Source organism: Trichechus manatus, unplaced genomic scaffold (assembly GCF_000243295.1).
Source record: "Trichechus manatus latirostris isolate Lorelei unplaced genomic scaffold, TriManLat1.0 scaffold00092, whole genome shotgun sequence".
NCBI lineage: Eukaryota > Metazoa > Chordata > Mammalia > Sirenia > Trichechidae > Trichechus > Trichechus manatus.
This window is the reverse complement of record NW_004444028.1, coordinates 6874754-6888479: the sequence shown is the minus strand read 5'-3', so window position 1 is coordinate 6888479 and position 13726 is coordinate 6874754. Positions and strand designations below refer to the sequence as shown.

Sequence of the window (13726 nt, the reverse complement as noted above, 5' to 3'; positions counted from 1 at the left end):
CGTTGCATAGTACTCCATTGTGTGTATGTACCATAGTTTGTTTATCCATTCATCTGTTGATGGGCATCTAGGTTGTTTCCATCGTTTTGCTATCGTGAACAATGCTGCCATGAACATAGGTGTGCATGTTTGATTTCTTGACTGCTGCTTCCATGGGTGTTGATTGTGGATCCAAACAAACTGAAATCCGTGACAACTTCAATCTTTTCTGTTTATCATGATGTTGCTTATTGGTCTAGTTGTGTGGATTTTTGTTTTCTTTATGCCGAGGTGTAATCCATACTGAAGACTGTGGTCTTCGATCTTCATCAGTAAGTGCTTCGAGTCCTCTTCACTTTCTGAAAGCAAGGTTGTGTCACCCGCATATCACAGGTTGTTAATGAGTCTTCCTCCAAACCTGATGCCTCGTTCTTCTTCATATAGTCCAGCTTCTGGGATTATTTGCTCGGCATACAGATTAAATAAGTATGGTGAAAGGATACAACCCTGAAACACACCTTTCCTGATTTTAAACCACACAGTGTCCCCTTGTTCTGTTCAAATGACTGTGACTGCCTCTTGGTCTATGTACAGGTTCCTCATGAGTACAATTAAGTGTTCTGGAATTCCCTTTCTTGGCACTGTTGCCCATAATTTGTTATGAACCACACAGCTGAATGTCTTTGCGTAGTCAATAAAACAGAGGTAAACATCTTTCTGGTATTCTCTGCTTTCAGCCAAGATCCATCTGACATCAGCAATGGTATCCCTCATTCCATGTCCTCTTCTGAATCTGGCTTGAATTTCTAGCAGTTCCCTGTTGATGTACTGCTGCAACCATTTTTTAATTATCTTCAGCAAAATTTTACTTGTGTGCGATATCAATGATATTGTTCGATAATTTCCACATCCTGTTGGATCCTGAGCAACCTCTTAAACGAAATTCTAAACAGGTCTTTTATAAACAGCGGAATACTGTGATCACTGGTTCACGGGGCCCAATAACTACCCAAAACAAATCTGGAGACTATACCATTCAGTCTCCTCTGTGACCACAATTGATCCTCTCATGACAAGAAATCCATGCTTTATATAATCTTGTTTTTTTTCTGGATTAAAACTTATTTTTAATCTTTTTCTGATATGTCTCTGAGGTGGCCATTCACTACTCCTGGAATCTCAGAGCCTCAAATGCAGCCAAAGACTTGGAGCTAGAGGGAGAGGGAAAAAAGGCATGTGCAAGGAATTGAAATGTCAAGCCTGTGTCACATGTGGGTGTGGAACCTAAATTTACACTAACCACATGGTGTGGGATTCCTAAAAATTAATAGAAAAAAAAAAAGCAAATGGCAGAAGCAAATGAAAATTTTCTCTGTAGGGAAACTTCCACAACCCAAGGCACATGAAACTCCCACAGAAATAATCTCCTACTGATGATAAGTTTACAATCGAGAATCACAAATCATATGAGGAAACAAGCCACAATGAGAAAAAGTTAGCAAAACAGTTAGTACACCAAGAACTAGCGATAACAGAATAATCTAAAAGAGATTATAAAATAAACCTGTTCCAAATAATGAAAGAAAAAATGGAAACCAAAATTAAAGAACAGAGCATTACAAAAAAAGAAAAGAAGAAATAGATTTTTAAAAGAACCAAATAGAACTTCTAAAAATGAAAAATACAAGCACTGAAATTAAAAACTCAGATTAGATATAAATTTAAGCACAGTTGAGGAGAGAATTTGTTACCTGGGAGCTAGATCTGAGAAAATCACTCAGGAAACAGATAAAGATGGGGAAAATAGGGAAAAAAGTGTGGTGGGCAGAGTAATGCCCCCTCCCCCAAAAATGTCCACATATTAATTTCTAGAACCTGTGAATATATTAGGTTATGCAGCAAAGGGGAAATCAAAGTTGCAGGTGGAATTAAGGTTGCTATTCAACTGATCTTGAGATGAGGAGATTATTCTGGATCATCCAATGTAATCACAAGGGTCCTTAAAACTGGAAGAGAGAGCAAGAAGAGCACGAGAACCAGACAGATGACAGAAAGACTCAGCCCACTACTGCTGGCTCTGAAAATGCGGGAATGGGCTATGAGTCAAGGAATGCAGGCAGCCTCGAAAAGCTGGGAAAGCCTCCAGAAGGAACACAGCCCTACTGACATGGCTCAGTGAGACCCGTTTTTGACTTCTGACCTCCAGAACTGTAAGGTAATAAATTTGTGTTCTCTTAAGCCACTAAGTTTGTGGTAATTTGTTACAGCAGCAATGTTGTCATTGCTGGGTGCCATCGAGTAGATTTTCGTCTTACAGTGACCCCATATGACATAGTAGAACTGCCCCATAGGGTTTTCTAGGCTGTAATCTTTATAGAAGCAGACTTCCAGGTCTTTCTCCCACAGAGCCTCTGGGTGAGTTTAACTGCCAACCCGTCGGTTAGAAGCTGAGCGCTTAACTGTTGTGCCACCAGGGTTCCTTGCAGCAGCAATTGGAAACTAGTAACAGAGGTTAAGAAGCTTTTAAGATAGAATGAAATGATCCACATGTGTTCACGAAGAGAAAGGATACAAGAAATACAAATGTTTTTGAAATGGCTGAGAGTTTTTCAGAATTAAAGCAATGAATTTTTAGATTGGCCAAGGTTGAATATGATAAATATAAACTAATCCACAACTCTACACATTGTAGTGAAATATCAACGATAGAGAAAGTCTTACAAGCAAACTGAACCTCAAATGCGGGCAAGAACAAAGCAAGAGTACACTCTGGCCACAAAGAACACTCTTTCCAAGAAGGTTACCAACGTCAGTGGTCAGCCCATAGGCCACGTTCAGAGCTAAACTCTAGGTGTGGCCTATGCTTCTTTAATCTGGGGGTTGGGGGCCCTGGTGTATGCTCAGAGAAGAACTCAGACAAAGAAAATGGAAGGAAGCTGGTTCCACAGGAAGAGATTCCTCTTCAACCTTTTTCTCAGTCTTCTCCTTCAAGGTAAGGAAGGGGCAACAACAGGGGAGGAAGGAAAAAGCCTCTCTCTTCTTCTTTCAAATCTCCCACTCCTGGAGAGTCTCTAAAACGGACATAATTAGAATTTTCCATGACTACGTGACCATAGTTGGAGCCCTGGTGGTAGAGTGTTTTAAGAGCTCAGCTGCTAACCCAAAGGTCAGCAGTTCAAATCCACCAGCCACTCCTTGGAAACCCTACGGGGCAAATTTATTCTGTCCCGTAGGGTCACTATGAGCTGGAACCAACTAGACAGCACCTAACAACAACAACGTTACCATAATTGTGTTCTCTTTCATTCAGCCGTTTCTCTATGTCCATCCGTCTTTCTAGGTCCAGGTGTAATTCTCTATGTACAGCATGAAACCCACCCTATTGTAGCAAAGTGCCCACCTACTTTAGCCATAACTTCTCCTTCCACCTATGCATCAAAGTGATCTAGGTTAGGTAGGATGCCAGAGGGTTAGAACAGAGGTAACCTGGCAGAGTGGAAAGAACACGGGATTTGGAGCCAGACAGACTTGGGTTTGAATCTTGGCCCCTCACTTTGCTAGTCGTGTAACCTCGGGTGAGTTGCCTGACTTCTCTCAGCTCCTGTTTCCTCACCTGTGAAACGGGACTCACCTGGCAGGGTTGTGAAGATTCAAATAAGACAAAGTGTGTGGCACAGTGCCTGGCGTTTGATAGTCACCAGTGTCTTTCCTCCCCCTTAGGTTGTCCCGTGGCTTCTGGATAAGGGGGCACAGAAGAGCACTGAACAAGAGGTGGCTTCAGAGCTCAGCACAGGGAAGGGGCACAGATTGCACCCCTGGTCTAAACCAAAGGAGCCCTGGTGGCGCAGTGGTTAATGTGTTCGGCTGCGGACCAGAAGGCTGGCGGTTCGAAACTACCCGTGACTCCGTGGGAGAAAGATGTGGCAGTCTGCTTCCACAGAGATTTACAGCCTATAAGTGGGAATTGACTCGACGCAGTGGGTTTTGGTTTAGACCCCCACCCACTGCCACCAAGTCGATTCTGACTCATAGCGGCCCCGTAGGACACAGTAGAACTGCCCCATAGGGTTTCCAAGGAGTGGCTGGTAGATATGAACTACCAACCTTTGGGTTAGCAGCTGAGCTCTTCACCACTGCGCCACCAGCGCCCCAATCTTTATGGAAGCAGACTGCCACATCTTTCTACTGGTGGGTTTGAACCAAGAGCTTTTAACCACTGCACCACCAGGGCCCCACACCGGTTGTGGGCAGTAGAAAACATTATAAATTCACCTCTGAGCACCACAGACTGTGATTGACAAATGACTATTCATTGCTCAGAGGATGATTCAGAGATTTGCCCGGAGAACACTGTGACTTTGGGAATGGATAAGGTTCCATGTCCTTGGCAAAGAGGTCATCAGCCATCTCTCTCATTTTAGGCTGTAGTTCCTCCAACAAATCTCTGCCGGCAAAAAACTGGAATCTTTATTAATCTGAACAGGAGGGAAGGCAACACCCCAGAAGCCTCAAACGGGAAGGCTGATAACAGTGTTGATCAGCAAAGAAGGGAGAAGGCAGATTGGGGCAGTTAAGGTTAAAACAGGTATTTTCTCTGGGGCCCTGGACTGTACTCCTATCTAAGGGTTATCACTGCCCCAAGGTGCCATTTGCATACAGATTTGGGCAGGCTTTGCACAGAGACAGAAAGGTTAGAAAGGAGGTAGACACCCTAGCTCAGCTTACCACAGTAGCTGCCAACCTTTGCCTTCTAGCCCAGCCCATTCTTCTTGCCAGGAAGGACCCAGCATCTGGACACCTCTCAGTGGCCCCCTCCCATTCCCCACTGCATCCCTGGGGTGTATAACACAGCAGCATCAGACAAACCTGGATTCAGACCAAGCCTAGTTTCTGCCTCTCATTGTCTATGTGACCTTGGGAAGGTAACTGATCTTACTGTACCTCAGTTTACTGATTTATTACATGAGGATAAAAATAGTACCCACCAGATAAGGCTTTGACAGGATTAAATGAGGTGATCCATTTAAAGGGCTGAGAATATACTTGGCACATAGTAAGTACTCAACAAATGTTATCTACCATAATTATTAGGGGGTCCCTGGAAGATGAAAATGGTTAAGCGCTTGAATCCACCCAGCAGTGCCTTGGAAGAAAAGCCTGATGATCACTTCCGAAAGATCACAGACATTGAAAACCCTGTGCAGGGCAGTCCTACACGGAAACACGTGAGGTCTCCGTGAGTCGGAATCAACTCAATGGCAGTTGGTGTTTGTTTTCTTACTATTATCACAGGCTAAAAAGGCTTCTGCCCCAGGACCTCTCTCATGTAAAGAATACAGGATTCTCTCTCTCATCACACACATTCTTTGTCCACTACAGGAAGGGACGATACTTTCACCATCAGTTGCTCGGGGTTTGGCCAGCAGGGGATGGATTCCACTCTTCTGGATTCAGTATTTGACAGAAAAGCCTTCCGTCCAGTCACCAACTTCAGCATCCCCACCAAGTCAGCATCTCCTTCACCCTGTCTGCCATGCAGGATGTGATCAGCCATGACCCCGCTAGCCCCTCCTTGTCGTCCTTAACTCTTTCCCAGCCCCTGATAAGGCAACCCCCACAAAGCCCTCAACCACACTGCAGTTTACTCCACCATTGCTCCATGGCGTTGGGGATCTCAAAGAAGCTCTGTCCAGTTCAGCAGGGTGAAGTCTACCACCACATGGAAGAGAATTTCTTTTCTTCTCACCCACTGATTCTCTTCCGTGGTTAAATACCCATGGCAGCATACCCCAAGAGGTTCTGACTGGATGGAGGGCATCGGTATTTTTTAAGCTCCCCACCTGATTCTAATGTAGAGCCAATGTTCAGAAGCACTACTTTAATCCAGAACTCTCCTGCCCGTGGCCTAACACAACTGTTCTGATCAAACTTTTGTCCTTGACCTATAATATTGGCTTTTTATTTGACCACAGCATCACTTTCACATACCTTGTGAGTTGGGAAACAAAAGTAGGTGGGGTGGACAGACTTCTTCTTGGCACATGCTGGCAACGGGAAATTCTTCTGGAGGATGAACAGCTTCAGCTCTTGTCATCATTCCTGTGGCTGGAAATGGTATGGCAAACACTGCTTATTCTCCCCTTCATTTAGAGTCAGAAAGGATTTTAAACAAAGATATAATAAGTATGACCCTTTATGTACCTGACGACACAGGTTTGAAACACATGAAGGAGAAGTTGCAAAACCCACAATCACAGGGACAGGCTTCAATGTGCTGCATTTAAAAATCAGGTAGAATAAGAGTAAATAGACAGTGATTTTTAAAAGCACAGTTAAGAAGCTTGATCTAATAAATATATCAAACTTAGTACCCAGGAGTAGCCACAATCTTTTCTGACCCACATGGAGTATTCCTGAAAACTGACCATATTTGTGGCTGTAACATAGATCTCAACCAGTGAGGTGGGTGGGGACTATACCAAGTGACACTGTCAGAGGGGGTGACACCAAAATGACTGTCTAGAAAATTTCTGAGCAGTGTTTCTGCAGAAATTTATTATTTTTTATAAAAATATCTCTGTAGTTAGTTATAACAATAAGAACATTTTTTGTAAGCCCAGCTTACATGTATCAATATACCTACAAGGCTAAAACTCTATGCTAATTTACTTTTTGAACCTTCTAATGCACTCCAGTCAGAGCTGTCATTATTACCCATTTACAATGATGCTTCGAATCACGTGGTTTCATCTGCAAGCACTGTTGCTTCGTTGCTGCTAGAGTTTTTATAGTTGCTGATTTTGTCATATTTTCTGGTGTTTTAGCTACGATATTGTGGTAAGTAGTATTTGTGAACCTGTATCAATAACTTTTTTGAGAACGAAGTAGTTATTAAAAGAAAAGGAGAAAAATTGAAAAAGTCTTCCACTTAGTTACTAATAATGTTGTAAAGAATAATGCTGTAATTCAATGTAGAAAGATTATACAAAACAATTTTGTTGTTAGTATTCATATAATCTAAGAAATACTATATTGAAGCAATTTACAACTATATCACGTATTATTCTATGATTAAAATTGATAAACATTACTAAGGATTTTGTATGGTCTGATACAAGAGGAGCTCCATGGTGGCGGGGGTGGGGGGTGGGGGTGACACCGTGAGCTACCACACTGGGTGCCACCAACCCTAACGATGCCACTGATCTCAACCAAATCAAGAAGCAGAAATTATCTACACCACATTCTGTGACTGCATTACAATAAAATAGAAATTAACTAAAAAAGGACAGTCCCTCCCAAAATCTTACTACTTGGGAATTTAAAATTAAACTTCCAAGTACTTGAGGCTAAAGAGACAATAAAACAATCAAATAGAAATTATGAAATAATTAGAAAGAAGGAGCACTGAATATGAAAATCTATAGAATGTAGTCAATTCATAACTCAGTGGAAAATTTATATCTTAAGGGCACTGAATAGAAAGGAAGGAAACAAAATGAAAGTAAATGAAGTAATTTTCCAATATGCAAAGCCAAGGGCAGTGTTACGGCTTGAATTGTGTCCCCCAAAAAATGTATGTTGTAAATCTTAACCTCTCTGTCTATGTGGAGGAGCCCTGGTGGCGCAGTGGTTAAGAGCTCGGCTGCTCACCAAAAGGTCAGCACTTTGAATCCACCAGCCACTCCTTGGAAACCCCATGGGGCAGTTCTACTCTGTCCTATAGGGTTGCTGTGAGTCAGAATCGACCTGACGGCAATGGATTCGGGTATTTTTGTGTGGTGAGGAGCCCTGCTGGCCCAGTGGTTAAAGTGCTTGGCTGCTAACCAAAAGGTCAGCTGTTTGAACCTACAGAGCCTCTCTGCAGGAGAAAGACGTGGCCGTCTTCTTCCGTAAAGATTTACAGCCTTGGAAACCCTATGGGCAGTTCTACTCTATCCTATGGGGTCTCTATGAGTTGGAATCCACTCCACAGCAAGGGGTTTGGTTTGGTTTTATGCCTGTGGTTATAATCCTATTTGAGAATGGGTTGTGTTTATTATGTTAATAAGGCAGAATTAGTGTAGGGTGTAATTTGCATCAATCTCTTTTGAGATACAGGCAGTCCCTGGGTTACAAACGACTGGACTTACATACAACCCCTCTAAAGTCTATTATATTAAAAATTCGTGGAACACACAGTGATTTGCAATAAAAATGGGCACTACTTTGCAACGCGCATCAAAACATTATTATTAGTTGTATTATTACGTTAAGATGTTTTAGTGCATCTGGAAGTGTTTCTTTAATGCTTGTTCTGCATATAAAGGTACCCTGTATACTATATACTAAGACAAACATTTGACCAACTGACGTTAGATACCAACCGTACCTAACCGTGCTGACTTATGTACAAATTCAATTTAAAGACAGACTTAGGAACGGAACTTGTTCATAATCTGGGGACTGCCTATATAAAAGATTAGACAAGCAAGCAGAGATGGGGGAAGAGAGATGCCAACCCACATGAAGATCGCCTAGGAGCAGAAGCTCAAAGAGGCAAGTGCTTTCCTCCACAGCAGACAGAAAAACAAAGCCCTCGCCTAGAGCCGGCAACCTGAATTCAGGCTTCCAGCCTACTAAAGTATGAGAAAATAAATTTCTGTTTGTTAAAGCTACTCACTTGTGGTCTTTCTGTTATAGCAGCACTAGATGACTAAGACAGGCAGGGAGCAGCAGAAGGATGGTAACGATTACCTAACCTTGCTATCAAAGTATGGCTCCCAGACCGCAGCACAGACTGACTACACCACCTGGGAGCTCATCAGACATGCACTGGGTCTCGGGCGCCATCTAGGGTGACCAACCATCCCAGCATGCCCAGGACTGACAGGTTTCTCAGGATATAAACCTGTTGCCATTGAATCTATTCCGACTCAGAGTAGAACTGTCCCATAGGGTTTCCAAGCAGAGGCTGGTGGATTTGAACTGCTGACCTTTTGGTTAGCAGCCAAACGCTTAACCACTGCGCCAGAATAGGACTTAAAATTGTAAAACCAAATAAGTCCTCGGCAAGCCAAAAAGATTTGCCCCCCTTACCTACTGAAGCCAAATCTACATTTCAACAAGATCTCCAGATGCAACTTTGTATGTTCAGTGAAGTCTGGGAAGTACAAACTTTATCTGCTATGCACGGAGCCCCCCTGTTCCGGCTGTGGCTAAACAGATTGCAGCCATTGACCTTGAAAGTGCCCAGAAACTAGACAAGCCCACCCAGAGTTGGACAAAACACAGTTTCCAGGGAAGGATGCCACCCTTGGAAGGACAGCTGGTCGACAAAGACACAAGAGAGGATGATACCTAGCACCCACCAAGGAAAGGAAGTCTCTCGACCAAGGAATCCGAGGGCTTGTTGAAGGTCTCCTTGCAACAGAGGCTGGTAAGAGAGGCCTGGAACACAGTTGTGACCTTACTAGATTCTAATACATGATAGGACCCCTGGTGGCACAGTAGTTAAGAGCTTGGCTGCTAACCAAAAGGTCAGCAGTTCAAATCCACCACCTGCTCCTTGGAAACCCTATGGGGCAGTTCTACTCTGTCCTATAAGGTCACTATGAGTCGGAATTGACTGGGTGGACTTTCAAGGTTGGCGGTTCAAGTCCATCCATCCATCCAGAGGTGACCCTGAAGAAAAGTCTGCAGCCACTGAAAACCCTATAGAGCACAGTCTACTCTGACACACGTGGTGTTGCCATGAGTCAGAATCGACTTCACAGCAACTATTTTTACTACCCTTACTTCATAGTAAGGAAATTATGCCTCATAGAGACTGAGTCACTGATCTTTCAGCTCTGAACCTCATTCCTACTGCAGAAAGGAGAGGATTTCCCTGATCCTTAGTAATTTCCCACAGAAGCAGGAAAGCATAGGGATCCAAGTTTATGAAGAAATGGACACAGGAACTTCAATTCTCTGTAATTGCTATTTCTTGGGAAAAAGCAGAAGCAAATGTATTGAAATATTAAAACTTCACAAAGTTTGGTGATAGAAACACAAATGTTTACTATATTATTTTACATACTTTTCTATGCGTTTGAAATATTTCCTAACTTTTCTTTTTTACGAAGAAATCAAAGTGCAGGAGAATATAACCCTGACTGATACCAGGCTCTTCTCTCTCCTCCACATGGGCTGTAGGTCTGGGATAACCCATGTATCAGCTGGAACCCGGAGGAGTGTCAGGATATCACAAAGATCAGTGTGGCAACCCAAAACCTGCGGCTCCCAGACATTTTCATCATTGAGTTGTGGGTATCGAGGGCTGGGGAAAACCACAGAGAATCCCCATCTCCTGCTATCAGTAGAGTTCACAGTCTACCACTGGAGCCACTATAAATGGTCTTACATGGCCAACAAATGATCACAGGAGAAAAGTAGTAAGAAGGTAAGAAGTAAGGAAAACCACTGCCCCTGCCCCCTACCTCATGTCTCTTACAGCATGGATGTGGATAAGACCCCAAAAGGCCTCATGGCATATGTAAGTAATGAAGGTTGCATCAGGTATAAGAAACCAATGCAGGTGACCAGTATCTGTAACCTGGACATCTTCTACTTCCCCTTTGACCAGCAGAACTGCACACTTACCTTCAGCTCCTTCCTGTACACAGGTGAGTTGCGGTGAAGTCTCAGGGATGGAATAAATGAGAGCAACCAATGAAGCAACAGAAAATAAAATATAAAGAAACTATGAGTAAATAGTGACCTGGTGGGGTGCATAGGAAAGCAAAGGATAAGGCTGTATGGATGGTTAAAAGGCAGAATCCAAGTCTGTCTTGTTCATTACTATCCCCAGCTCCTAGCAAAGTCCCTGGCATATGGTAGGCACTCAATAAACATTTGTTGAAGGAAAGGCTAGAAAAGAAGAGGGCGGTTGAGCCACCAGGAAACTCTCCTTGGAAAACAATTTGGATGGTTCTTGCTTTTAGCGGATAACATGTTGCTGGGCATGGAGAAGGAAGTGTGGGGAATAGCAGACACATCCCAGGACATCGTCCAGACCTACGGGGAGTGGGAGCTCCTGAGCATCAACAAGGCCACCCCGAAGATGTCTGTAGGCACCAACATATAGGATCAGATGATGTTTTATGTGAGCTCAGAAGCCCTTGTTTTTCCTTCCTTGCTTGCTCCTTTCCCCCTGCTTAGAATCACCACGCAAGTCTTAGGGTTTCTCATTCTTCTTTCTACCTGAGGCCAGAACCTCCTCTGAGATGAGACCCTCTCTCCTGATTGCCCAGCCTCACTCTCCTTCCTAAAGCTCACAGCGGTGGCCTAACTTCCCCTTGGCAGGTTCTACATCAAATTATGAAGCTGCATCTCACACAGCTTCTGACCATAGTGGAATCAGACCAATGAGAAGGGCAGAGACAGAAATGGTCACTCCTGTTCCTGGCAGCCTCAGAATCCCATATTCTTTTTCCTCTTCCCCGTCACTCCCTCTAGGTGGCCATCAGGCACAGACCCAAGCTCTACATGAGAAACCTTCTGGTGCCCAGTGGCTTTCTGATTGCCATTGACGCCCTCAGCTTCTACCTGCCTGCAGAGAGTGGGAATTGTGCCCCATTCAAGATAACTCTTCTGCTGGGCTACAACGTCTTCCTGCTCATGATGAGTGACCTACTCCCCACCAGTGTCACCTCCCTCATCAGTATGGCCCCTCCAATCTTTGGGAAGACCAAAGGGTGGCAACGGCAGACTGAACTAGCTCAGGGAAGGGGACATACTGGGAAAAGGAGACTCTGTCTGCCAGGGTAGGATTGGAAGAGAGGAAAGAAGTCCTCAGCAGTGTCTGTGGCCCTAACACAGGGCTGCCTTCCCTCCAAGTGTCTACTTTGCCCTGTGTCTGTCCCTGATGATGGTCAGCCTGCTGGAGACTGTCTTCATCACCTACCTGCTGCATCTGGACACCGCCAAGCCCCCACCCATGCCTCAGTGGCTCCATTCTCTTCTGCTGCACTATACCAGCCCCAGGAAGTGCTGCCTCGCTGCACCCCAGCAGGGAAATAGGGCCTGGGTCTCACCCCCATCCACCTGCCTAGTAAGGGAAGTCAGCACCCACACTCCCTCTTCCAGTACCTTCACTCCTCTGCTCCTGCCTCCTTCCCTGTCACCCTCCCTCCCCAGGTGAACTTCCCAGCCCATGGATGAGTCTCTGTCCTTTCCACAGGCCTGAAGGAACCACTGGAGTTGGTGGGGAAGATGTCCAATCCTAAAGAGGCAGAGTTAAATGGGCACCCTGAATCAACAAGGGCCCAGCAGGAACTTGAGGCCCAGAAACAGCACCTGGTTGACCTGTGGGTGCAGTTTAGCCACATGATCGACACTCTGCTCTTTGGCTTTTATATGCTGTTCATGGCCTCCTCCATCATCACTGTCATTGTCCTCTGGAACACTTAGGTGTGGTGTCTATCTGCTACTGCAGACCTCAGCCTGGAGCTTCTTCTGGACTCCAGGGGCCAGCCAAGGAGTCACCTCTGCCCAGGACCAAGTGTCATATCCCCAAAGATGACCAAAATCCCTGTTGCATTCCATGTATCCCAATTCAGCCCTACTAATTAGTCTCAAAGGAGCCCTGGTGGCAAAACAGTTAAGGTAGCAGTTGGAACCCACCAGCCACTCTTCGGGAGAAAAGACCTGGCAATCTGCTCTCTAAAGATTACAGACTAGGAAACCCTGTGGGGCAATTCTACTTTATATAGGGTCCCCAAAACCAAACCAAACCCACTGCCATCAAGTTGATTCCAACTCATAGCGACCCCACAGGGTTTCCAAGGCTGTAAACCTCTACAGAAGCAGACTGCCACATATTTCTCCCACAGAGCCACTGGTGGCTTCAAACTGCTGACCTTTCAGTTAGCAGTTAATCCCTTTATCCACTGTGCCACTAGGGCTCCTTTATACAGCATCACTATGAGTCATAACTGATTTGATGGCACACAACAACACCAGAAAAAATTAGTTTCAACACAATCCCAGTTTCCCCTTGTTCCTGCATTCTGTTGGCTTCCCTCAGCCCTCCCATGTGGTACTAGGTCCTTCTTATGCCTTCTACAGAGCGGGTCACTCCTCCTCTGCCCACTAACTGACCTCAATAAATCATTTTGCATTGATCTCTGGCTCTTTATCACGTCATGTAGTAGAAACTTAACTAGCCAGAACCCGATAGTTTCAAAATATCACCTGTGCACCCCTCTGTCTGTGGTAAAGCTTTGATGTCATAGGGACGATCCTGTCACCATCGAGTCCAATGTAACAAGTGTCCTGTTTGAGAAGTGTTAATTCTCCTAGGTGTTTTCAAAGGCATATTTTGAAAACACATCCTCTTGATTAGTCTTTTCCACTATCTTGTACTGAGTTTATCTTAATACTGTCCTAATTGATCTTGTCCCATTTTATTCTTCTTCTTCTTTTCTGAATTGAATTCTCAGTTAAAGTATTCTCAATCTTTTTATAAATTTTACTCTGAGAACAGCTTTAGCTGTATCCCATAGGTTTTAGAATGAGGTATTCTTCTCTTCATTACTTCCCAGATACTTTACACTTTCAGTTTTTATTTCCTCTTTGATCTAAAGGCTATTTAGGAGAGTGTTTGTTAAAATTCATTGATAAGGGGTTTTCATTAGTGTTATCTTTTCATTGTTAATTTCCAGTTTCTGAGTTCATGATCAGAGAGCATGGCCTTTAAAATAAGAACTTTGGGATTTATAAAGCT

General features: G+C 44.1%; 1 protein-coding gene across 1 annotated transcript; it reads left to right on the top strand.

Moving 5' to 3' along the window:
• The first annotated feature begins 2904 nt into the window (after positions 1–2904).
• LOC101340737 (5-hydroxytryptamine receptor 3E) lies at positions 2905–12411 on the top strand. The gene is given in 11 exon segments (XM_004382291.1): positions 2905–2971; positions 5359–5478; positions 5481–5525; positions 6050–6093; positions 10156–10265; positions 10456–10625; positions 10944–11104; positions 11458–11696; positions 11839–12017; positions 12020–12052; positions 12182–12411. Coding segments are annotated over 11 exon segments (1398 nt in total).
• The last annotated feature ends 1315 nt before the right edge of the window (positions 12412–13726 follow it).